We start from the raw sequence: 27763 nt of genomic DNA on the forward strand, positions 1-27763 counted from the left end.
TGGTTCCATCCATGCTGAGAATGTCAGGATTTAATTTTTTTTTCTTTTTTTTTTCTTTTTGAGACAGGGTCTTGCTCTGTCAGCCAGCCTGGAGTGCAGTGGCATGATCATGGTTCACTGCAGCCTTGATCTCCCGGGCTTAAGTGATTCTCCCACCTTAGCCTCCTGAGTATGTAGGACAACAGGTGTGCACCACCACACCTGGCTACTGGCTAATTTCTTTTTTATTTTTGTAGAGACGCAGTCTCCCTATCTTGCCTAGGCTGGCTTTGAACTCCTGGGCTCAAGTAATCCTCCTGACTTGGCCTCCCAAAGTGTTGGGATTACAGGCATGGGCCACTGCATCTGGCCAGGATTTCATTCTGTTTTATGGCTAATATTCCATTGTGTACATATACCACATTTTCTTATCCATTCATCTGTTGATGGACACTTATCTTGGCTATTGTGAATAGTGCTGCAGTAAACATAAGTGTGCAGATATCTTTTCAATAGGCTGACTTCCTTTATTTTGGATATATACCCAGCCATGGGATTGCTGGATGATAAGCTAGATCTATTTTTAGGTTTTACGGGACCCGCCATACTGTTTTCTGTAGTGGCTATACTAATTTACATTCCCACCAGCAGTGTTCTCTTTTCACTGCACTCTCTGATCCGATCATTTCTTTGATCTGTTTTTTATAGCATTTGTTATTTTCTGTCTTTTTGATAATAGTCACCTTAACCAGGGCAAGATATCTCATGGTGGCTGATTTGCATTTCCCAGATGATTAGTGATGTTGAGCATTTTTTTCACATACCCGTAGTCCAATTATATGTCTTCTTTTGTGAAATGTGTATTCAAATCATTTGTCCATTTTAAAATTGGATTACTTGGCTTTTTGCTATTGAGTTACTTATACATTCAGTTTATTAATCCCTGGTCAGACAGAGAGTTTTCTCTCATTATGTGAGTTATCTTTTCACTCTGTTAATTGATTCCTTTGCTTTGCAGAAGGTTTTTAGCTTTATATAATTGCATGTATCTATTTTTGCTTTTGTTGCCTGAGCTTTTGAGGTGTTACTCAAAAAAATCTCTGCCGAGACCAATGTCCCAAAGCATTTCTTCAATATTTTTCCTTCTAGTAGTTTCATAGTTTCAGGTCTTACATTTTAATTTGATTTCCATATAGGGTGTGAGGTGGATGGGGGTGGGGGGTAATAGTTTCATTTTTTATATATGGATATCCAGATTTCCCAGCATTATTTATGGAAAAGCCTATTCTTTCCCCAGTATATGTTCTTGACACCTTTGTCAAAAGTCAGTTGGCTGTATATGCATAGATTTATTTCTGTGTTCTGTATTCTGTTCTGTTGGTCTGTATGTCTGTTTTTATGCTAGTACCATGCTGTTTTGGTTTCTACAACTTTTAGTATATTTTAAAGTCTTCAGCTTTGTTATTTTGCTTGGGATTGTTTTGGCTATTTGGAATCTTTTGTGGTTTCATATGAATGTTAGGACTTTTTTTCCATTTCTGTGAAGAATGTAATTGGTATTTTGATAGGGATTGCATTGAATCTGTAGATTGCTTTGGGTAGTATGGACATTTTAACAATACTAATTCTTTCAGTCCAGGAGCATGGAACATCTTTTCATTTGTTTGTGTTTTCTTCAATTTCTTTGATCCATTTTTTATAGTTTTCATTGTGTAGTAATTGTTTTAGTCTTACAACTTTTATGAGTTTTGGTTATATTACTTTTTTGTGCTGTTAACAATTTGACAACATACTCTCTACTCTTTGATCCAGTAATTCTACTTCTAGGAATTCGTCCCAAGGCATAAAATGATGTCTGTACTCAAGATTGTTCTTCGTATTGTTGTTAATATTAGTGAATAACTGAGCAAAGTTCCAGGAAAAGAGGACTTGTTAAAAAGCTTATGGTGTGTATATATATAGACAGATACACACACACTACACAAACATTTATATATATCATTTAAGGAATTACGCAGTACATTAATAACCATTAAAGTCATATATAGATTAATATTTAGAAAAATATACATAATATTACTAAGTGAAAAAAGCAGTATATATCTCTTTTATGTAAACTTGCATGTGTACCTATCAGTTGTAAGCAGTAACTTGATTATAGTTGCACAGAGAGTAGTGGTCTGAGGCAGCTGTGCTGTGAAATTAAAAGCACTGAAATGGATTTGGGGGCTTGAGTTTTAGTCACCGTTTTGCTAACTGTGCTACTCTCGACGTACCTTTTCATATCTCTGGTCCTCCTAGATGCCCTCCTCTCTAAAAATGAGGGAAGGGATGGGCATTTAACTTCATTAGCAATGACAGATAAACCATAATGACTGTCACATCCCCCTTCTGCATGCATGGCAGACATTAGAGGTCAGTCTTGGTGTTCTTTCTCTGGGCTCAGTCACGCTTTAGAATTCTTCTCAGCACACAGTTTTAGGCCACCGTTTCTAAGCAAATTGTACTTTATACTGAAAACTTCTTTGCCATCCTTGAAAGAGGATCTTAAAAGTTCTTTCAGCTAAAAGATTTCTCTGATCAAGGCACAAAATTATTGTGACAAAATAACAGAGAATGCTTTTTCTGTAAATAATTTTTTAAATTTTCTAGTATCCACATTTCTTTTAAAAAGTAAAAAGGTAAAAACAAGTAAAATAAGTGTGGATAACATATTTTATTCAATAAAATATTTTAACATGTAGCTGGTATAAAACAGTGATTAATAAGATATTTTACCTTTTCATTTTTGCATACAAAATCTTTGAAATCCACTGTTTATTTAAAGCACATCATGTTTCTGCTAATAAATTGTTATCGGAAATACTTGATCTGTATTTAAATTTACAATTTAAAAAGCAGGTTCTCATACCCATCTTAAGTTTTCTAATAATTGATTTGAGTATTAGTTCTTAAGCTTAAATAAAAAATTGAGATAAGGTTGCAGTAGTCACATTTCAAGTATCTGGTAGCACATATATCCAGTGACAACTATGTGGATCAGTAGAAGTTTGGGGGATATAGAAACGAAGGTTTTCTAACTTTTAGCTTTCAAGGAGATTGTCCGGTTGGGAAAGCAAGATATGAAAAATAAATATGTCAAGAATATAATCCAAAACAATCTAATTAAGTGCTAGAAGTTTGCCATGGACAGACAAAGTGCTACTTGGGAGGGAAGTTCCAGAAACACCACAGCTGGGTACATTCTTCACCACTCTGAGTGGTGGCAGTGATGCGTTGGCTTTGTGAGAATGGTGCGTCTTACTTGAGAAAGTGTGTGTGTTCTGCCTGCAGGCACGGGACTCGCTGTGCTGGAGAAGTGGCAGCCGCTGCAAACAATTCGCACTGCACAGTCGGAATTGCTTTCAACGCCAAGATCGGAGGTACGGGAAACCAACTCACGTGGATGTAGAAATGCGCCAGTTAGCTCTTTGGCTGACTGGCTTTCAGAATCCTTTTTAAATGGAGGTTAAACTATTGGGCATATCTCTACCTAATAGTGTTCAACTATTACTGGCCCCAACATGACCATGTTAGCATGCGCCGTTAAATATATTTAGTTAAAGACTTCTGAAGCAGTCACCCTAAAATATTGTAAACACTTTTCTTTTAAACAGACTTGAAAACAATGTTATCTAGTAGTGAAGATGGGGGTCATTGACATTTGTACCAAAATGCTACAATTGGTTCCTGGGTTAGAACGAACTAATAATATAAACATTAGGCCATAATATCTCTATGGAAAGAAGCATTTTGTAATTCTCTCAAAGTGGAAAATCCTGGTTTTTTGTTTTTGTTTTGTTTCCTTTGGCTTAGGCTTTTAAAAAGTTCCTTTTAATTGTAATTAAAATGATATATGGCAAAAATCTCCTTTTGTAATCCCATAATATAGTGATACTATTTCCATGAATGATTCAGATTATATCTATATGCAGGCATGTATACGCAAAAACTCAATTATACATATAGTTACTATAAGGACCCATCCAAAGCAGTATAAATTTAAGCATTGATAAAAGCAAACTCTTAACTTTTCCATTTGTAATCATCTTTGTAAGCAACAACCTGGTGCCACAGCCACACACAAATGGGAAGAAAATACTGTAATAGATTCTATGGATCCTCATGATTTTATCATTGTGCCTGAAGGTATTCCCTAGGGGTCTCCTAAGGGCGTCATAAGATGAATGAAGCTCCTGGAACCAGGTTGACCTGCTTGTTTCCAATGCACTATTTGTTTTCAAGTGGGAAATAGTGTTAGAACTAAAAAATAAAAATGACAATTCTTTCTAGGATAGGAATATAAATATAGAGATTCCCTAACATGAAATATTTAAGGTATACAATAGTAGAACTAAGAAAAGGCTTTCTGAAACTACCTTGAATATTGGTCCATAGTGCATTTGACCTCTTTCTTTCCTTTTTCTCCCCCTGAATTCTTATGAGTATGATAGTTTGTTAAGCAGTAATTAATTAGCGGGGAGCATCTGCTATTTATTAAGCACAATGCATATGAAAGAGCTAAAGAAAAGAGGCAAAGAAAAAAATTCTTCATTCCCTGAAGAATGATGAGAGTTTTGGAGGCCCCTCATCATCCCAAGAGAATTAGATCAGAGGCGGCCAGGTCAGCCCTTCTCATGGTCCAGGATATAGTTTCTCGCATACACAGACACACAGCCCCAGGTTCTTATCAATACTCGCCAGCACAAACCCAGAAATCTCAATAATTTTTAAAAAATGAGAGGATGAACTTGTGAACTCACAGATAAACCAGTGACCTAGCTTACAGAACCTTATTTAAAAAAAAAAAAAAGAATATATGGCAACAAATCAAAAATGTGCTACAACAAGAACATTCTGAATAATAAATTTAACCCCCATACCCAAGGCATGAAGGCTTGGAGTTAAATGAGGAAAAAGCAACCTTTTATCTTTAAACTTGACAAAGTAAAATTCTTTTTTTGTGAAATTTTTATTAGAAAATGAACATCACCCTCTAAGTATGATTTACAAGCATTTTTTCATGCATGACATGGAAACTGAATTCAAGTGTTGTGTCCTACTCTCCTGTTGGCATTTAGAACACTAGTGAGCTTATTTGGGGCAATTACTGTGTTTATTTCAGACCTCATTGTACCAATAAAATAGTTTCATTTTATGCTTTTCAATAGAAAGTAAGAGGATGGAGTCGTTCATCTTTCTTTGCTAAAAAACATGCAGATGAATTTTGAATATTTAAATTAAATTAAACCAGTGTTACTCAGGATGCAGTACATCGAGATCATTATGTAGGGTTTTTTATTCATACCATGGACAAACTTTCCAATTTCCATTCCAATTTTTTTTTTTTTTGGACGGAGTCTCGCTCTGTCACCCAGGCTGGAGTGCAGTGGCATGATCTCGGCTCACTGCAAGCTCCACCTCCTGGGTTCATGCCATTCTTCTGCCTCAGCCTCCCGAGTAGCTGGGAATATAGGCGCCCACCACTACGCCTGGCTAATTTTTTGTATTTTTAGTAGAAACGGGGTTTCACCATGTTAGCCAGGATGGTCTGGATCTCCTGACCTCGTGATCCACCCGCCTCGGCCTCCCAAAGTGCTGGGATTACAGGCGTGAGCCACCGCACCCGTCCCCCAAAATTTTTAATGGAACTTGTTCACAGCTTTCATTCTCCACCTCTCCTGTTAACACACATCTCCATTAAAAATTCAAGAGTCTAGAAGAAAGACAGTCAAGAGACATTAACAACCAAATGCAATGTCTTTAGAGATACATGGAGGGGAATGGAATGTTGGCTAGATGTTAGATGGCAGTGGGAACTTATGTCCCTATTTTTTGTAAAAATTTTTAAAGGATAAAGGGTCACATCTGTCATGGAATTTAAAATGGTTCAACCTAATATTTATATTTTTGGATTAAGAAAATGAGACAAAATGTTAACAGTTATTGAGTAGTGGCTATGTATATATATGTTCATTCTTCGTTCTTTCTATTTTTCTTTGTTTGCAAGTTTTATAATTAAAAGTTAAACATAGTTCCTTCAATAATATTTTTATTTCTACCAGTATTCCCACCTCAGTTCACATAGTCTCTATCTAAACCTGTTTGATGTGGGTTTTTATTATTTAATCCCCGTTTGTTGATAACCAATAAAAACTTAAAATCCTACTGATGACAAGGTTTTCCTAAGGATTAAATTTGGCCTGTAAAAATATAATTTTTAAATGATACAGTGTTTCAGTGATGGTGTTTAATTTAAGCTGAAGGAGAGATATGTTTACTTAACAATTAGATGCTTGGTTGTGTTTGTTTTTATGAGCCTCCAAAATAGAAGGACAAAAGGAAAGCCTGACATTTGGCATAGAATTTATTTCTGAGTATCTTAATGTCTCTTTTTGCAAAATAGGGTTAATAGTAAATTCCTATCTGTTTGATAGAAATATACTTAAATGAAGATTAATAACTAAACATTGCTAAAACCCTTTGAGAATTATTTGAAATGTTACATCCACAGAGGTTATTCTTATTTATTATTTGACATAAATAACTTAGCAAAAAAAGAAACATGAAGTTCACATCAATCTTATGATTAGGGGCTAATATTAAATATGGAGGATACGAGACCATCCTACCTTGGCAGCTTTCCAAATAGTATATGACTGCTAAGGTTAGATAGAATGTTTTATATCAATTATGAACACAAGTTATTCAATAAAGAGTTTAAGGGAGATGGATTGCTTGAAGATCTCTTTGTCAAGTACTCACTCAAGAGAGGGATGAGAAGGGAGAGACTATGGCAGCTGTTATAAGGAAAGGAACCTTAGAAAAAGAAAATGGATTAAAAAAAATTGAAGTTTTGCTCTTTTATATACAATATGACATCCTTTCTGCCCAAGATACTGCCTGCAAAGTATACATTATCCTTTTGCTGGGGGAAGATATGCTCACTTAAGTGATGATTAAAAATGTATTCTTCCACCCGAGAATCCTGCAGCTCTGTTCTTTGAGTGTTGTGTAGGGAAGCCCTGTAATGAGCTAGTTCTCCTTTCTGTGTTGAAGGAGTGCGAATGCTGGACGGAGATGTCACGGACATGGTTGAAGCAAAATCAGTTAGCTTCAACCCCCAGCACGTGCACATTTACAGCGCCAGCTGGGGCCCGGATGATGATGGCAAGACTGTGGACGGACCAGCCCCCCTCACCCGGCAAGCCTTTGAAAACGGCGTTAGAATGGTAGGTTTTAAAAGCATGGAGGCTTATACTGTGTGGATGGGTGATGATTCTCATATGAAGAATCTATGGGTTTCCAGCTGCAGTCTAGAGAACTGGATGGAGCTCCTAGGCTGAGCCAGCAGGTAGGCTAATGGAAAGAGGTGGTGAACATTTGGGATTGTGAGTTATTTCTGTTCTGCCAGTGAACTAAGAGCTAGAGAGTTTCTTCTGAAGAGAACAGAGGTATGTTACAGTGCTTAAATTCTTTCAAAGAAAATATATTAATACATTAATCTTGCATTTGGAGAAATAAATTCTTAGGACTGTGAAATTGAGTGAAGATATTTAACACTCTCCAGGTAGCATGAATACATTGCATAGTGATGCCCCTTGGGGCATCTCCCTTTTTTAATACTTTCCCTAGTTTCTCTCACCTCTGTCCCAGGACAATATTATTTGTGTTCCAGCTACAACCAAGTAGCTTAATGCATCGTTCTTTTCCTTAATTACACCAAAAAATTGATTGACCACTCTCCCACAAAAAACTAACCATATAATCTAATGTAATAAAATGTCTATTTCAAATTACAGATCTTAAGAAACCCTGTCTTATTTAAATTAAATTTTAAAAGTAAGGATACTAATCTTTGTAATCATGAAAGGAGGAGAGCTCCACCAGAAGTAATGTCTTTTTCTTATTCATGAATGGACCTTTGGGTGATTTAAAGCATACAGTTAGTCTTGTTCATTTAAGGCCATTATTGATCTGGCCCTAACCTCCCTTTTCTTCTCCTCTCTTTTACTCCTTATAATGTAGATGTGCTCCACTCTTATCCATCAGCCCAGAATGCTTTCCTTGTTCCTCCTGCATAGCTCCCGTGCCCCATCCCCAAGTCCTCCCACTGTAAGCCAAATCCTGTTTGACCATCAAGCCCCAGCTAAAAAAGGTTTACGTCTTCCCAGAAGCCTTCTCACTGCCCAAACTGGAATTAACTATAAACAGCCCCTACCTATGCTTTATATTCTTACTAGTGTTACATAGAGTTCTTATCATATTGTGCTTTATATCAGAGTTAGTTCTGGGTATATCTTCCTTACTAAATTGCGAGTTCCTAGAGAGCAGCACTTGTGCTCCACACATCTTCATGAGCTTTGCAAAACCTAGACAGTGCATTGCATTCTAGTGAGTATTCAATAAAAGTTATTGAATCAAATTTAATTAACTACAAATGATGCTAACCACACAGTTGTTAAATATCCAGCTCAGATACTTACAGTGGAATGCATTGTTGATTAATGTAATGTTGCAGCTGGAGTAAAAATAATAACGATTTGCCCACATCTTCGTGGGATTTTTGTTAGGGTTTTAATAGAAGACTGTGCTAAGCTGTCTTCTAATTATTCAGAAGTAGACTGGAGGATAAAATTATATACTTATTTTGTAGGTACTTCCTAGCTGAATGATAGTTCAGGTTTGGTTAAAACATTCACTTTTTTTTAGCTCTTTGTCAATTTTCAGCTTCCTGTATTAGAGTCTTTTAAACCTTAGGATAATGTTTTAACTCATTGTCTAGAAGTTTTCTTTCAAAGTGCCTTAACAGCAAATGAATATATTCTATGTAATCTGGTGATTTCATTACTGAAGCCACAGACTACAAATTGCTATGATCTCTATGTTTTCAATAGAATGATCATTCAAATTAAGTAAACCAAACACTGTTCATATTTAATCATAAAATTATATGTATATGGCTCTTATAATAAAGAGCAATCTGGACTTTCTCATTAATCTGAAAATACTTAAATTAGTAATACACATAACCTCATGAATGCGCATATATATATAAAGAATGCCCCATATTCAATAGCTGGTTTTACTAACAGACTAGTAGGTGTGTCACTGAAGCAGAACACATGAACCAACAATTTTTGCTGGGGAGTCTTTCATTCAGTGGAAATCTTAACTGGAAGCTTAGTGTGTAAAAAATTAAAAATATGGTACTTTGGTTAAAAGAAGAGTAAAAAGGGGTTAAGATTAGAAACAAAATCACCTGAGAAAATTATTCCAACACATTAGGAAGATTATATTTAGAAATAATTTGGAGGAAATTTACTTTATATTCATTATTAATTATGAAAGTAAACTATGCTTATTGGAATAGATTATACACAAATGAGTGTAAAGATGAACTTAATAGATTTCCCCACCCAACTGGGTAACCACCGTTAAGAGTATAAGCTACATGTTTCCATACTCTTGTGCATATTAACATGCAAACAGAGATTATATACCTCTGCACATTACTATTTGCACCTAACGGTCTACCCTAGGCATCTTTCTGGGGCAACCCTTAAGAATAGAACTCATTTATTTTATTTGTTTCAAAATTTTTAGAGTATAGAGATACCATAATTAATTCAACATTCCATTGACGATCTTCCAAGGTTTTACTTAGGGAAAAAAAGGAATTCAGTTTTAAATCAAACCATTTGCTTTTAGAGTTGAGGTAGTAACAAAAGAAATAACTATCAATAAGAACAGATTGTTTTTTGGCTCATAGCATTGCACATCTAAATATGGAAAAACCGTGGTGCTGCATTTAAATGTGATGAGGTCAAGAAGATAGTGTTTTCATGTGTTTAATACAAATAGGCTTTCAGGTTAGGCTAGGATTGAGTCCAATATTTGCCATTTACTTCTCTCTAACCTTATGTAGATCAAATTACCTCTCTGCTTCCATTTTCTCATCTAAGGTAGGGCACTAATAGTACTCACAGAGATGTTATAAATGCAAAATGAGATGATAATGCATATAAAGCAACTAGTATAATACCTGAAATATAATAAATGCATTTTATTTTTCAGAGAAAAGATCATGTCCTCCTATAAAACTATTTAAATTTGTCCTCAGTCCATCATCCTTCTCTCCTATACCATTTCCACAGTGCCTAGTTCCTGATAATTCCATTAAGTTACCTGTTAGGGTAGATTAAAAATAATATGATGCAGGCTGGGTGTGGTGGCTCATGCCTGTAATCCCAATACTTTGGGAGGCCAAGGAGGGCGGATCACCTGAGGTCAGGAGTTCGAGATCAGCCTGGCCAACATGGCAAAATCCCATCTCTACTAAAAATACAAAAATTAGCTGGGTGTGGTGGCGGGTGCCTGTAATCCCAGCTACTCAAGAGGCTGAGGCAGGAGAATCGCTTGAACCCAGGGAGTGGAGGTTGCAGTGAGCCAAGATCACGCCACTGCATTCCAGCCTGGGCAACAGAGTAAGACTCCGTCTCAATAAAATAATAATAATAATAATAATAATATGATGCAAGTCAACGTAGCCTTCCTGAGCTCTGTAGTGTCATTTATTTTGTTCTTCCTATGTCTGTACAAACCTTCAATTTCACTTGCCTTTAAAAGCGTATCTTCAATTTCAGTGAGATAGCCTCTGGATATATAAATTCAGTCTAGTTATCCGTGTTTGTAGTCCTGAATTTTGTTTGTATTTTCCCAAAGGATGTTCCTCTAAATATCTATTAATATGTAATTTAATATTTTAAGCAGTATATTTCTCTTTTCCAGGTTAAATAAATCTTTTTCATGGGGCATCAAGTGAGACAGGAAATTTTATATTCTTTGATAGTATTATCATTTGTATTTTTGTGTCACACACATTGTCAAAGATAAAGAAAATAATTGAATAAAAACAATACAATATTAGATTATAGGGTACAGCAAAGAAATAAATAAGTGATCTATTGGCTTAATTATTTAAGGAATGAAGAAATAAATGACTGATAAAATAATTCCTTCAGTTAGCTGGCTGAAAACCTATGCAGCAGCCTAAAGTCATTCTGGCCTATTGGGGTTTATCATCTACAAAAATGTAGGGATTGGAATTTATTTATTCATCATATTAAGCTTAGCGAGCTCCCACTTTCTATATACTGTAGATAAAGGGGTGAAAAAGACATCTGCATCTTCTATGTAATACATAAAAGTTCCTACATTCTAGCAACAAAACAGGAAACAAGGATAGAAACAATCAAGACTATTTCAGCTGAGGGTAAGTGTATGAATAAAAGTAAAGTCATTTCTGCTGAGGGAAAGCACAGCTGCCTTAGTTAGGGAAGACAGAACATCCTCTTTGAGGAGGTGATATTTGAACAGAGACATAAATGATAACCAGCCCATCATATGAAGAACTATTATATGCAGAAGGAACAGAAAGAGCAAAGAACCCCAGGTAGGGAAAGATTTAGGTGTATTTCCAGAACACAATACTAATGTAGGTGTTGGGGGCAAGGTGGAACAGGAAGAGGGCCAAGGGAGATGTGTTGGAGGGGAAGGCAGGGGCCAGCTCAGCAAGGCTTTCTAAATCATGGTGGGCCTGTGAATTGTGTTCTGTTATAGGAAGCCATGAAAGACTAAACAGAATTGTGGCCTGACCTTATACAATTTTAAAAGATCACTGCTGTGTAAACAGTAACTGTATGTGGGGTGAGAGATGAAGAGGCATGACTGGAAGATTGAAGTGGTCCAGGAGAGTGTTGGACCAGGGTGGCAGCAGCATCAAGACCATCAGAGAGATCAGGCAGCAATAGATAAGCCCAAGTATCAAGAGAGATTTTCACAGAGGAAATAAATACATTTTGCTCAGGGAGTCCAAGTATTGATTGCATCCATTCTTTCTGCAAGCTAATGAAAAAATGTAGCAAATATTGAATTTCAAAATGCTCCCTACTTGTTTACTATAAGATAAGCATTTGGCTCAAAGAATGTAATACTGTTTTCAGAGACTTTAACAAAATCAGAATTGATTCAATTTATAGCCCTTTTAGGATTAATGTGGCAAAATTACATTAGAGAAACTATGTTAAACAAACCGTGTCACAGTTGACAACATGCTCTTTCTTCTAAGGAGCTATAAAATTAAGTGCAAGAGTTAGAGTTATATAATTTGGGCTGCATACAATTAATAGTAATAATAATAATAGCAACATGAATATTTAACATTTTATCCAGTTTATTATACTATAGTCATCTTCTGGGACTTAAAATAAATAACATTTAATCTTCATGATGATCTCAAAAGATAGGTACTGTTTTTCCCAATTTATAGGGAGAAAAAACAGAAATTCAGCCTAGCCAAAGAAGACAAAACATAGGCTTCAAAGAAATCTGGTAAATTCTGTTACATGTTGTCATTTTGATTTTATTTGGCACACCTGACCTTCCATCTTTATCTGTGGCCACATACTCTAGCTTTTCTTCTGTTACTATGGTGAATTAATTGTTCATCTGCCACCTAAGGCCACCTCCTCCATTTGTTCACTGGACCCTACCCCATGTCACTCCATCAAAGACCTGCCTCAAAAAAATTGTTTTATCATCAAAATTTCTCTCTCAACTCTATTATTACCATCAATATCCATTTGTACTGTTCATCCTCCTGTCTTAAAAGAACAAGAGGATACTCCCTCTTTGGTCTTTTTAAAAATAATCTCAACTTTATTTTAGATTCAGGCGTACATGTGCAGGTTTGTTAGGTGGGTAAATTGTGTGATGCTGAGGCTCACCCAGGTAGTGAGTATAGTACCCAACAGCTAGTTTTTCAACCCATCCACCCCTTCGTCTCTCCCCTCCCCATAGTCTGCAGTGTCTGTTGTTCCCGTCATTATGTCCATGAGTACCTAATGTTTAGCTCCCACTCATAAGTGAGAGCATGCAGTATTTGATTTTCTGTCCCTGTGTTAATTTGCTTAGGATAATGGCCTCCAACTGTATCCATGTTGCTGCAAAGGACATGGTTTTATTCTTTTTCATGGCTGTGTAGTATTCCATGGTGTATGTGTACCACATTTTCTTTATCCAATCCACCATTGATTGGGCACCTAGGTTGATTCCATGTCTTCACTATTGTGAACAGCACTACAATGAACATATGAGTGCTTGTGTCTTTTTGGTAGAACAATTTATTTGCTTTTGGATATATACCCAGTAATGGAATTGCTAGGTTGAACGGTAGCTCTGTTTTAAATTCTTTGAGAAGTCTCCAGACTGCTTTCCACAGATGGTATACTATTGTGGTTTTGATTTACATTTCTCTGATGATTAGTGATGTGGAAAATTTTTTCATATTTGTTGTCTGCATGTATGTCCTCTATTGAGAAGTGTCTGTTCATGTCTTTTGTGCATTTGTTAATGGGGTTGTTTTTTGATTGTTGAATTGTTTAAGTTCCTTATAGATCCTGGATTTTAGACTTTTGTTGGATGTGTAGTTTGTGAATATGTTCTCCCATTCTGTAGGTTATTTATTGATAATTTCTTTTGCTGTGCAGAAGCTTTTTAGTTTAATTAGATCCAACTTATCAACTTTTGTTTCTGTTACGATTGCTTTTGAGAACCTGGTCACAAATTCTTTCCCAAGACCCATATCCATAATGGCATTTCCTAGATTTTCCTCTAGGATTCTTATAGCTTGAGGTCTTACATTTAAATCTTTAATCCATCCTGAGTTAATTTTTGTATATGGTGAAAGGTAGGGGTCCAGTTTCATTCTTCTGTATAAGGCTAGCCAGTTATCCCAGCACTATTTATTGAATAGGGAGTCCTTTCTCTATTACTTATCCCAGCGCCATTTATTGAATAAGGAGTCCTTTCTCTATTGCTTTTTTTTTGGTTGACTTTGTTGAAAATCAGATTGCTGTAGATGTGTGGCTTTATTTCTGGATTCTCTATTATATTTTATTGGTCTACATGTCTGTTTATGTACCAATGTCGTGCTGTTTTGGTTACTGTAGGCTTTTAGTATAGTTTATACCAAGTAATGTAGTGCCTCTGGCTTTGTTCTTTTTGCTTAGGATCACTTTGGCTATTCAGACTCTTTTTTGGTTCCATGTGAATTTTAGAATAGTGTTTACTAGTTCTGTGAAAAATGACATTGATAGTTTGTTAGGAAAAGCATTGAATCTATAGATTTCTCTGGGCAGTGTGGCCATTTTAACAATATTGATTCTTCCAATTCATGAGCATGGAATGTTTTTTCTATTTGTTTGTGTCATCTCTGATTTCTTTTAGCAGTGTTTTCTCATTCTTGTTGTAGACATCTTTCATGTCCTTGGTTAGACGCATCCTTAGGTATTTATTATGTGTGTGTGGCTAGTGTGGATGGATTGCATTTTTTTTTTTTTAAATCGAGATGGAGTTTACCCTGTCACCCAGGTTGGAGTGCAGTGGCGTGCGTGATCTTGGCTCACTGCAACCTCCGCCTCTGGGGTTCAAATGATTCTCCTGCCTCAGACTCCCAAGTAGCTGGGACTACAGGTGCGCACTACCATGCCCAGCTAATTTTTGTATTTTTAGTAGAGATCCCCGTCTCCACTAAAAATGCAAAAATTAGCTGGGCATGTTTCACCATGTTGGCCGGGTTGGTCTCGAACTCCTGACCTCAGGTGATCTGCCCACCTTGGCCTCCCAAGTGCTGGGATTACAGGCATGAGCCACCACAACCGGCCAGATTGCATTCTTTATATGGTTCTCAACTTGAACATTATTAGTGTATAGAAATGCTACTGATTTTCGTGCGTTGGTTTTATATCTTGGAGCTTCACTGAAGTTGTTTATTGGTTTCAGGAGCCATTCAGTGGAGTCTTCAGGGTTTTCCAAGTCTAGAATCGTATCATCAGCAAAGAGAAATAGTTTGACTTCTTTTCTACTTGGATGCTTTTTATTTCTTTCTCTTGTCTGATTGCTCTGGCAAGGACTTCCAGTACTGTGTTGAATAGGAGTGTTGAGAGTGGGCATTCCCTGTCTTGTTTCGGTTCTCAAGGGGAATGGTTCCAGCTTTTGACTGTTCAGTGCGTTGTTGGCTGTGAGTTTGTCATAGATGGCTCTTATTATTTTGAGGTAAGTTCCTTTGATGCCTAGTCTGTTGAGGGTTTTTATTATGAAGGGATGTTGTATTATATTGAAATATTTTTCTGTCTCTATTGAGTTAATCATGTAGGTTTTGCTTTTAATTATGTTTATGTGGTAAATCACATTTATTGATTTGCATGCTTGAACCAGCCTTGCATCCCAACTTGATCATGGTATATTAGCTTTGATGTGCTGCTGGATTCAGTTTCTTATCTCCTCCCTAATACTGCCTCATTTCTCCTTTTTTTCCCTTTAAAATGAGATTCCCTGAAGCCGTTGTCCCACCTTGCCATCCTCCAACTTTCTTTTTCCATTATCTCTTGAAGCCACTGCTTCAGGACTCCACCCCAGCAATCCACTGAAGCTGCTTTTTGACAAGGTCACAGTGACCCTTATATACAAAACCCCATGCTTCTCTGAGCTCTCATCTAACTTGTCTTTTTAAAAGGCTTCGCTGGTTTTCACTATATACAATATAACACACATGCACTCCAGCCCTTCAGAATCCCTTCTTTGTAATTATTATACCTCCTTCTATTGATTATTTCTACTGATCTCATTGTCTCTTCCATGCTTGTACCCAAGTACCCACAGTAGTATCTGGCACTCAACAGGGGTTTAGTGAAGAAAGGATGAATGAGTGAATGAATTTATAAATGACTTCCATGCCAATTTGATGCATGTACTGAGATAATTTACTTAAGGATCACACTGGTATTATTTTTGCTTAATATTGTAGAAATGTTATAAACATACATGGTGTAGTATGGTGGTTAAAGTACCCAGACCCTGGATTTGGAAATATGAATTCCAGTACTTTTGTGTCATATTCAGGTTAATTAGCCTCTCTGAGGATCAGTTTGTTTCTGTATTAAAATGGAGCTAAATGCTAGTAAATGCTTTATAGTAATGTTGTAAGGATTATATGATTAATTCCTATAAAATATTCAGCAGAGCTCCTGTAACAATGTAAAGTCTCTAAATATGTTATGAATCTTAGTCATTATCACTATTTAAAATGGGCAAAGGTAATAAAAACAAAATACTAATCATGCAAAATACCATAAAATTTTTATTGTTCTAAATCTCATGTTGCTGAGTAACCCTTACAGAAGGTCATTATATAATCTTGAGATTATTATAAAATAATGACCCATATAAGTGGGAAAAATATCAAAGATAATATTTTCTAAAGTATATGGCATAAACCACTAATTTAATAAAATGATAGGCAAAAGGGGTTGGGGGTAGGGAGGTTTTATTGCCAAGTATACTTAAGAAACACCACTTATTATATGCTCCTTTTAAAGATTTAAAAGCATATTAAGGCTGGGTGTGGTGGCTCTCGCCGGTAATCCCAGCACTTTGGGAGGCTGAGGTGGGCAAATCACCTGAGGTCAGGAGTTTGAAACCAGCCTGGCCAACATGGTGAAACCCTGTCTCTACTAAAAATACAAAAATTAGCTGGACATGGTGGCCTGCACCTGTAATGCCAGCTACTCAGGAGGCTGAGGCAGGAGAATCACTTGAACCCGGGAGGCGGAGTTTGCAGTGAGTCGAGATTGCGCCATTACACTCCAGCCTGGGCAACAAGGGCAAAACTCTGTCTCAAAAATAAATAAAAATAAATAAATAAATAAATAAATAAAAGCATATTAAGGGCTCTGAGAAGTCCTATAGTAAAATGATGCATTTAACCACAGTTCTCAATTTTAACTACATAGAAGCTTTTCTTTTTATTACTTTTTTGAATTGCTTTTAAATTTAACTTCATTTTAAAATTTGCGGAATTACTTTGTGTAATTCACCTAAAGTCATTAGACCTTTAGAGTCCAAACACTGGAACTAGAAATAATATTAGTGGTTAATTTTATCAACATTTATGTATTCTCTCACTTGTTGATGGCACTCCCATTCACCCAGTCTCCCTTCCTAACCCCGAGATTTCTTCATTCCTCATGCTAGTCATCTAGTAAGTCTTGCGTGTACTGTTTCCTAAAACCTTAGGAAATCCATCTGCCTTCTTGTCCTCACAGTTAGAAACAAATCTCTCATACAGACTTCTACTGTAGCATACTTTCCAAACTTCCCAGCTTGAGCTTCATCTTTCATTTCTGCCTGAATACTGCAGTCAATGAAGTATTTTCATAGGCAAATCTTGTCATTTTTTTTCTCTTTAAAACTCATCATTGCTCCTTATGACTGACAAGGAACATCCTAGGCTTCTTAGTAGGGCATATAGGTTCTCTCACAGGTTCTTTGTCAGTTTTGCCAGGGTCTCAGAATTGAAATTTTACATGTCATCTTAGGAAAGGACAGTTTAAAAGTTTCTCTCATTCAGACTTACACAGTTTCATTTACCATGGTGAGCCTTTGGCTTGGCTCCTTGGCATGGCCAGCAAAGTGTTCTCTCAGGAAACATTCTTGGCTTCATCTTCCCAGTCAGTCCTAAATAGGAAAATGATTTTATAAAACAAGTGATTGAGTTGACAATGCTTCAGCTGTAGATGACCCCAGGGTTTGTGTCAGAATAAGAAGCTAAGACACTGAAGTTTTCTATGATTGATTCTTTGTTCATTCATTTATTCCTGGTTGCATTGAAGAGGCATTCACTGAGGGGTTATAATATTCCAGGCACTTTTCTAGATGGTGGGGAAAGATGAATAGCACTCAGCCCTTGTCTTTGGGGAGTTCACTGTATAATGATGAATAAATGTTCTAAATAAAGTGCAAGCAAGCTCCCAGAGTCCCTTCAGTTTACAGAATCTGGTAAGCTAGAGCAGAGTAAACAGCCCACAATAAGACGACTTACTGTAGCACAATCTAGTTGCCTTGGAATCCTCTTTTTTGCCCCAATTGGATTTTAATACACTTGGTGCAATCGATATTCATCAGCAGGTGTATAATATTGATGGCATTTCACAATTTCCTGACAAGTGTGTTTAATAACATTTTTTAGAAAAAGAGAAAATAACTTGAAATGGTATCTTTTTCATAGTCAGAAAAGCCTATATTAAGGTTACCAGTATTCCCATTATTATTTTACTCAAATATTTTTTAAGATCGGGCACGGTGGCTCATGCCTGTTATAACAGCACTCTGGGAGGCCAAGGCGGGTGGATCACTTGCAGTCAAGAGTTCGAGACCAGCCTGGCCAACATGGTGAAACTCCATCTCTACTAAAAATACAAAAATTAGTTAGGCATGGTGGTGCACGCCTATAATCCCAGCTGTTCAGGAGGCTGAGGCAGGAGAATCGCTTGAACCCGGGAGGCCAATGTTGCAGTGAGCTGAAATTGGGCCACTGCACTCCAGCCTGGGCAACAGAGCGAGACTCAAAAAAGCGAGATCTCAAAAAAAAAAAAAAAAGAAGAAGTATTTCTTGAATACCACTATATGCCAAGCACTGGTTTGGCATTTATCTTAGTCTTTTTTTCTGGAGAAATCATGCAGTTTTTTGTAGATATTTTAGGAGCATAGCTTACAGGGTTTGCTTTGTCATTTTATCTACAAGTATACTTTGAAGTTCAAGTCATTTTTCTTTGAATTTCTTCGGCTTTAGTAATACCAATTAAAGCTTTCCAGTGAACTCTAACAGAACAGAGCCATTGTCAAGGATGGTCAAGAAGAGTCAGTGAAATCAGGATCATTGGCCCCTTCACTCTCTGTTGAAACTGTGTATCTCATCCCATCCTGACTCTATTGTATTTAGGGGTCCAGATGGAAACCAAGACATTTGATAGACATCCATTGGCGTATGTCTGTTTAGTCTCTTAGGAAGACTCTGACCACTATTTTCCCTTCCCATCATCAAATGCCTTTTCAATTCACCAGATTTAAAAACTGATGGATTATGTGGAGTGTTTGCTGAAAGCAAAGGTTGCTTGTACATACACACAAGTGAACATACACATATTTCCCCACCCTTAAATTAAAGGCATACATTCACCACGAGGGGACAGAAGAGATATAATGAAAGCAGTAGTAATAATCATAATAAACTTAACTAATTCCATCCAGGAGGGATATGTTTTTATCTGATATACACCCAGCTGTAGCAGGATTAGTACCAGTTTGCTTTTTAATAAATGACAGATTACTGGTAAACTGGTTGGCGAATGTAAAATTTTGGAATGATATATAGCTAGGTCGAAAGAAAAGGAAGCTTATTTAAAAATCGGTTCCACTTAATGAAAATTGACTTTAACTGGGATTTGCTTTAGAAATTCTCCCTCAAGATTTAACTACATCCTGGTGGAATGCTGTGTATTTAGAACATTAACAAAGCTAAGACTTGGCTTGCCGAGTGTACCCAATATAATATCATCCATTTTGGAAACAAAGAAATGTGTGTTTTTCATAAGTACATATGTGGTTTCACATTATTTAATTGCACAAAGTTATCTGACACCCAAGTATCAAATTTAGGTTACTATATTAATGTGAATTGTTGTGCATTTTTATGGAGAGGAACGCAAATCTATTCTAACCTTGTGTAGGTGCAAATTTCAAATTTTTATCATCATCTTGTTTTCAGTTTTAGTTTAGAGATCCATTAGTAACTGTGTGGGCAATTTAAATCAACTTCTGCAAATCCTATTTTAAATCCCTCTGTTAGACTATTCTACTCCTAGATTAATCAGTTATCAATAACAGTCCTTTGTTCTTTTGGTTTGGTTCGTTCTGTTTATAGTGACTGCTGGGCTACCTGGGAGGTAAATGAACTCCTCCTCACAAGAGTGTTCTAGTATGGTATAGTATGGGTGTCCCTGTTAAGGGAAGATTCAAAATCATATAGGGATTAGATTAGGTCAAGTTGAGGTCTTTACTAATTTTGAATTTCTGTGATTCTAAACATAGATTTGAGAAAGTTGATAGGGAGAACAGACAGATCAGTTTCCTTCAACATAACACGGCAGTAATCGGAAAAGAAAAACCACTATGTAACAAACAAGGGCCCATGGAACTCAGTTGATAATATCAAATGATTTTAAAGTATATATGGCTTAGATAGCAGGTTTGTTTTTCTGCTTCACCTGAGCTTGCATTCCTCACCTCATGTTTGATGAATACAGTCAAACCTAATATTTAGCTGTGAACATTATTATAACACCTATAGCCAGTTGAGGTGGGCATGGGCATGAGCCTCACAGGAACACTCAGCTTATTGATTTGTAAACTGAGTCTTGGCAAAGTTAGGCAACATGGCCAGTAAGAAAAATGACTGTGGCACTTTCTGCCATCGTGCTCTGTGCGATAGCAGCTCCTGTCGAGTGGGTCAGGTGGGCCCATCTGTTCACACTCAGCTCCTAGTCAACCGTAGCTGAATTGTGGTCACCAAAGTGAACACCACAACAAAGATCTTCTCTGAGTTCCTGGAGAATTGATCATCCAGGCAACTGATTTGGCACACCCCTGAACCCCACTGTGTGTTCTGTTCTCTTCCTGTTCATCCTTGGATGAGGCCTATAGTGGTATAGAGTCCCTCTCTTGCTCAATTTGGTTACTCTCTAGCTATTTCACCTGAAACAAATTATCAGCGCTTCAGTTTCCCAGAGAAAAGGCTATGATAGGACTTGCTTTACAGAGCTATCGTGAAGGCTGAATAAGATTGCACATATGAAGTATGCAGTCCTGCAATGGGTTTCTTTTAAAAGGAAGGGCCACATTGGATGCATCTTTAAGGACCCAAAAATAGTCACTATAGAGGCTTGTAAATAATGCGAGCCTGATAACAGCTGTAATTTTCTCTAAAGCATAATTTGTTTTAATTAAGACAGGATTGTGTTCATGGGTAGGAAGTGGAGAGGGCTGATCTTCTCTATTTCAGAAATGTTAGGAGTTACTCCGTGTAAGATCAAGTATTATTACTTCATGTAGTAGAGGCGTGTGACAGTTCAGGCCCCATGCTGGGCTCTAGATGAGGGTAGTTTACCCTTGCAGACTCGAGCTGGCACTTGGAACCACTTCACAGTGAGAGATTTCATAATCTAGAGCTAACTTAGAGTATGAACTTTTCATTATTGCTGGAATATCCCTCTATCCTCCTTTCCAAGTGCCTGTCCAAATATTTACAGTAAGTTCCTTTCATACCTCTGTCAATAATAAATGTTTTTATTCTCTATGAAAGGAATTTTTCAAATTTTACCCCTTCCATATACATTTAAAAGTGATACACATTTCTGAGCAGTTTCAACATTGGTAATCAATGTTAATATTAGAAATGTCCTTCTTAATTTCATAAACCTGGCCCTCCTGAAAGTCTGAGCATGGTTTTGCCTTTGCTCTGGGATGAACCAAGTTGTAAAAACTTTTGGCAGGTGTGAGAATAGCTTTTCTTCTCCCAAAAATGGCAATGCTGGGATGGTGGATGTACCCAGAACAGCTGTGTTGGTGCTAGTAATTATTGATTGTGGTTATTTCAGAGAGCATATGAAATATACATTTATTTTCTTAGCTGCTTGGAGTGAGGAATTGAGAAACCTAGTCTGCCTGCCCCTCTTTCCAGCCACTGTGAGATGCCCCCACAAAACGGGAAAACTGTGCAGGGGCTCAAAGCGTGGAGGATGTAGGAAGGAGTGACCGGAAGTTAATCACCTGAGTCCTGCTGAGGCCTCTGTGAACAGATGAGATGAGGTCTGAGAAAAAACAGAATTGACCAGTATGAATTGACCATCGAGGGACTATTAAAGCAGCTAATTATTTGGGAATTGTTGATTTGGCAAATGAGATAAGGCAGAAGAGAAGTTTGTTTTATTTTGTTTTTTTAATTTTCTCGAATCCACTATTGTTAAGCATGTTTTCCTAAAGAAGTTGTTAAGCATTTTTAGGAACACTTGGTGTCAGTACTAGTCAGGGGAAATCAGCATTGGATGAGGCAAGACTGGGTGCATTCTGGTCCCAGCCCAGCCTCTAACTGGCTCTGGTAACATCATTTCCTTAGTTCCCTTATGTAGAAATGTAAAATTATACTGAATGAACCTTTTATGTGTCCAACTTTACATAATATCCATAGGACATTATTCAGCTCCAAAATTGTATTATTTGAAGTTCCCGAATATACAGAATATCTAAGGTTTGTCAAAATAGAATTCTTTGTATGAAAGCATATTTATTTCCATTGGTAAACACACTCAGTTTTTATTTCATCACACGTATTCTACTACTCTTTCTGCATGTAAGACTGATTTTCTTCTTCCAGTTATACTGTGAAAATAAACAAAGTAAAAGAAATCTACACAATTGTGATATTGCTGTCAGGAGCCAAGGGTCACACCAACTTGTACACTGTTGTGATAAAGTTAAGAAGCAGTGTTAAGTGTGTAAATCCTCAGTGTCAATCAACCCTTATGAAGAAAGGGCATCTCCGATAAGGAAATTGATTCTACTAAGCCTTTTGTGAGTTGATGCCCTACCAAATTTATATTCTAGCAGATATGGTGGATAAGTAACTCAATTTTTTTCTTTCTATTCACACAATAAACATAAAATTAGCTAATGATAGGGTTGTAGGCAAGTTCTGTATTTGCAGCACTGATTCATTGTCCTTGACACTAGTCTTTGACCACCTTACTCACCATTTCCAAGTGTCACTTTAGAAAACTGACCTGAAGTCCCTAAATTCAGTGCAACGTGCTCTCCATTCATGGACTAGGATATGAACAATATCATGACTAAAAGTAGCTTATAAATGGCATTTAAAATTTTGTCATTTGCAGTTGATCCTGTAGTCATTATTAGGCTCTCTATTTTTTTGAAAGTGAAGTCGGCTGCATTTGATATGCTCAGGAAGCACAGAAAATGGATTTTCATTTGTGAATGGTAAAATTAATATGATTGCTAATAACTGCATCTGATAACTTCAGTGCATCATTAAAAAGTCAAAAGAACATTAAAAATTTCTTGGTTTAGTGACCTATTGTGTGCACAGAAAATCATAATACAGACTACCTGGTATGGGGCTGAAAAGATAGATTGGTGAGGTTCAGATGTGGAGGAAGAGGAGGGAGTGAAGTCATGTCGCATAAGAAATGGCAAGAAGACAGAAATGAGCAGAAATAGGTTACTATCCACAAAAGCTTTTGCTCCATTTTTCTCACCAGAGAAGTAGAAAATAACTGCATTTGTATTTCCCATCTCTCTCATCAGCCAGCTTTTGAGTGGCTAAGTAGCATAGAATGTGAATAATGAAGGTACTCCCATACAGTGTTCTCTGGAAGCCAGTCTGAGGATGTTTAGACAGCCCTTCCTTAGAGCTCTCTTAGGCTGCATGTGTGGGTCTGGCAGCTGACAGGCTAAAGCAGGTGCGTAAAGATTGAGACCAGTAGCAGGGCCAGGAGCTGGGTTGTTGGAAGTGCTGGACATCAGCAGGTGCTGGTGGAGACCACTCACTGGTTGTTGGCTGGTTGCTGAGATCAGCTTTAGGGAACTGTTGCTTTCCATTGGTAAGCATTTTCAATCCTGGAATTTTTGCTTGGAAACAAGTGGAATTAATGAACTGATTCCTTTACTCAAATCACCAAATAAATAAAGCATAATTAATGAGCGTTTGCTTTAAAATACATATAATAGTTCCTCTGTTTACCTTAGTTATTCTGAGAGCACAATTATGAAATATTCGAAGTGTAGAAGCAGAACAAGAGAAACCTGGATACTCTCTACATTGCATTGGACAAAACATGTCATATTGTCTCATTCAAGTTACTTGTGGATTTTTTGAGGGGATGGATGATCTTATTCCCTGAGTCTTAACTCAATTCCATATAATTAATTTCCCTAACCTCAGCTCCATCTTACTCGGATGAACTGATTGAAGAAACAAGTCTGGGGCTTAAGTAAGCTCTTATCCCATAGATGTCTTCATACACCTTTACCACGACTACATTATCTCTGTGCATCACCAAGAATGCTTTCTCCCACCAAGTTATGATAAATGTTATCAAAAAGTTATTTAAATTGCTTAAAGAAGCAATATGTTTCAGAATTCTGGAACAAACGTTTTGTGTGAGTGCTACAAAAAACAGTAGTTTTTAAAGGGGGTTTTGGTGGTGTTCATGAGGTTTTTTAATTTTTTTTTTTTTTTTGGTCTTTACATTATGTTTCTAGATGAGATCTATTTATTTCAATGAACCCTGTTCTATAAAGCAACAAGATTTATTTCGGAAATGCCAGTCAGAATGTCCTTGAGCTTTAAAAATAGGAACAGTTCTTTATTTCTTAGCTACTAAGTCATTAGTAGTAAGTGTCCTTGTCTCTCTCCAACTTCTTCCCCTTATCCCTGGATCCCCCTTTATCCAGGGAATATGGAGTACGGAATAACCATGGCATAAAGAGCTTACACAGAGGACTGTGCTCTTTTCTCCCCGAGAGGAAGAATATCAAAAAAGGTGGGGAGAGGAATGACAAGGGGCTTTGATAAGTTGGGTATTGAGGCAGTGCTTGCGAGACATCACGGGTGAGCGGAAGTGCCTCATTCCAAAGTTGTTTTGTTGTGTCTCTTCAAATCGACATATACAGATCCAGAGGTTCTGATCAGACGCAGGGTCTCGACCTCTTGTCTCTACCACGTCCTAGTTCTATGATACTGGGCCTATTACTTAATGTTATCAGTTTCCTAGTATGGAACAATCCATTTAGTGCTATCTACTTTGCTGATGTTGCTCTAAATTAATTAACAATATGTGAAAGCTTCTAGCACGGTATCCAGGCACATATTAATATATGCTACTATCTTTCTTACTCCTTTTAATATCACAAGAAACCTAGGTCATTTACTCATGTCCTTTTAAAAATACTTACTAAGCAATACAGGAGAAGAAAGTAATACTAAAATATCAAATAAAACCTAACTGCACTGACTAATAAATAATCACATTATTTTAAAGAAAGAAATTTAGTTCCATCATACAGTAATGTTCTCAAAGCCTGGCTCAGAGTGTGTGATTTAATTGGTAATCCAGCATAAAGTGGCCTTTTCTGACTTTCTAAGCCACAAGGAAATCCAATTCTTTTCTATCCTTTAATAATAATGCTGATAGGGTAATACAAATTGATTTTCATAGGGCATTCTTGAGAAAAAAAATGTGCATTTAGATACAAAGAGAGTATTTACAGGTTGTTCAAATGGATCCTGCATGGATTCCACAATATATTTCCCCTTAAGTTAACTAACTTTTAATGGAGCACTCAATTAAATTGAAGAGATTTTTCTTTTTTTGCCATGCAAAGCCATATTTAAATAGCCAATTGCAATCACACTACTTCACCAAGCTAGAAAATGTCATTATTTCCCACACTTTAGGAAAATATATGCCTCAAGATTCTTTTCTCTTCGTAGTACTCCGTGCACCCTCCCTTCTCCCTACATCCCACATTAAGATTTAATTCTTAAATTACTTTTTTTTTGAGAAATGTGCAGATTTTTAATTTTTTCCCACATATGTTTTGGTTTCTGGATATTTTCTATGAATGGAAACCCCCTGTGCCTCTGTAGGAAATGTATTTTTGAATTGCTAATTGTTTAGGATTAACCCCATAGATCTTTAGCAGCTGTCTTGATGGCATTTCCAGCCTGCAAATTCAGTCTGTTTATTTCTGGGACTTCAATCATAAACCATACTCGCAGGAATAAAGGTCAGATTACCTCCTGGGTCGAATGATGGCAGTCTCTGTGCATTCTGTGGCAGAGCACACACAATCCAATGACGGGCAGGCCATTGTTCTTCTCTTCCTCTCTCCTCATATTAGCCTGGGCTACTGTAACAAAACAGCACAGACTGGGTGGCTTAAACCAGTGGTTCTCAACTTTTTTGGTGCCAGGAAACGATTTCATGGAAGTCAATTTTTTCACAGAATGGGGGGTTGAGGGATGATTCAAGCACATTACATTCATTACGCACATTATTTCTCTTATTACATTGTAATATAAAATGAAATTATGTAACTCACCATAATGTAGAATCATGGGAACCCTGAGCTTGTTTTCCTGCAGCTAAATGGTCCCATCTGGGGGTGATAGGAGACAATGACAGATCATCAGTCATTAGATTCTCGTGAGAAGCACGAAACCTAGATCCCTCGCATGCGTAGTTCATAAGAGGGTTCGAGCGCCTGTGAGAATCCGTTGCCACTGCTGATCTGACAGGAGGTGGAGCTCAGGCGGTAAGAGAGTAATGGAGAATGGCTGTAAATACAGATGAAGCTTCACTTGCCTGCCCACCACCCACCTCCTGCTGTGTGGCTGGATTCCTAACAAGCCACGGATCGATTTCGGTTGAGGACCCCTGGCTTAAACAAGGGAAATTTATTTTCTTATAGTTCTGGAGGCTGGAAGGCTGGAAGTCCAAGACCACGATGCTTGTAGAGCTGGGTCCTGGCCCTCCTCTGCTTGCAGATAGGCACCTTCTGGCTGGGTCTTTACATAGCCTTGCTTCTGTGCCTACAACCTGAGAGAGAGAGAGAGAGAGAGAGAGAGAGAGAGAGAGAGAGAGAAAGGGAGCGGGCTAGAGAGATCTGAGCTCTGTTATCTCTTCCTCTGTTTATAAGGACACCAGTCCTGTGCGGCCCCACACTTATGACCTCATTTAAGCTTAATTGCCTCACTGAAAACCCTTTTTCCAAATATAGTCACATTGGTCTTTAGGGCTTTAGCATATGACTTTAGGGGAACACAGTTCAGTCCACAGCACACCTTCGGGACTGTTCTGGTGTCTTCTAGTTAACCCTTAAGATCTCTTCTTCCCTTCTCTCCATGAGCTCTGTGCATGCAGACACTGATCTCTCTGGGTTTTAATGAGGTTTGGCCAGTGGGGTATGCTGGCCAGAAATTGGAATGTAAGATGAGGAGATTGGGGGCTCAGGTATGCATTCACCAGCCCCCTGCCTGCAGGTCCAGCACAGGCTAGCATATCCCCTGACCAACTCCGATTAGCCCCTCTGTCACCAGCTCCAGTGACTCCCCTCTCTCTGTGCCCCTTCAGGCCTGGGAGTGTTTATCGACCCCACGCTGTCCTTTGAGGTTTTCCTTTACCATGCTCGGTTATAAAATAATTCCCTCAAATTATCTGTTCGACACAAGGACGTCACCTCTGTCTGGAAGGGACATTTTCAGGGCAGCAGCAACCTACTGTCCTCTCAACTCAGGACTCTCTCAACCCAGTGGATCCCCAAAGGACCCCTCAGCAATGCCATTGCCCCTTCTTAGTGGTGTCTTCCGTGAGTGCTACCGGAATAGAATGACCTGTGTTCATACTTCTGAGGGAGTCGCCCCTCAGGATGGGATTTCAGGGGACTTGGGGGTTGGAAACTACGTCCTACCTCTTAAGGGCAAAAGATACATCTATTCTTTATCAGTTCTAATTCTACTGCCAAGTCTGGAAAGGACTTCAGAGCTTTTCTGCTCTTATATCCTAAGGCCAAGCTGCAATGGAGACATGGGGGATTTGGCCAGAAAGGGTACAATAACCACTAGCCCTCTTTTTGCCCAAAAGAAGACTATTGTAAGGATTAATAGCTCAGGCTGTGGCTCCAGTCAGTTTTCAAGGTCTGGTGTTTTCTTTTTTTGTTTGTTTGTTTGTTTAGAGACGGTCTTTCTCTGAGCCCTGTTGCCCAGGCTGGA

General features: G+C 37.6%; 1 protein-coding gene across 2 annotated transcripts in view; it reads left to right on the forward strand.

Annotated features, from left to right (window-relative positions):
• PCSK5 (proprotein convertase subtilisin/kexin type 5) overlaps positions 1–27763 on the forward strand; it is a 460751-nt gene that overhangs the window by 172043 nt on the left and 260945 nt on the right. For both annotated transcript variants that reach the window (XM_031014780.3, XM_031014779.3), the window contains exons 6-7: positions 3313–3401; positions 7078–7250. In XM_031014780.3, the coding sequence (XP_030870640.2) occupies positions 3313–3401; positions 7078–7250 (262 nt within the window). The remainder of the gene's footprint in view (positions 1–3312; positions 3402–7077; positions 7251–27763) is intronic.

The sequence above is a fragment of the Gorilla gorilla genome, chromosome 13 (assembly GCF_029281585.2).
Source record: "Gorilla gorilla gorilla isolate KB3781 chromosome 13, NHGRI_mGorGor1-v2.1_pri, whole genome shotgun sequence".
Lineage (NCBI taxonomy): Eukaryota > Metazoa > Chordata > Mammalia > Primates > Hominidae > Gorilla > Gorilla gorilla.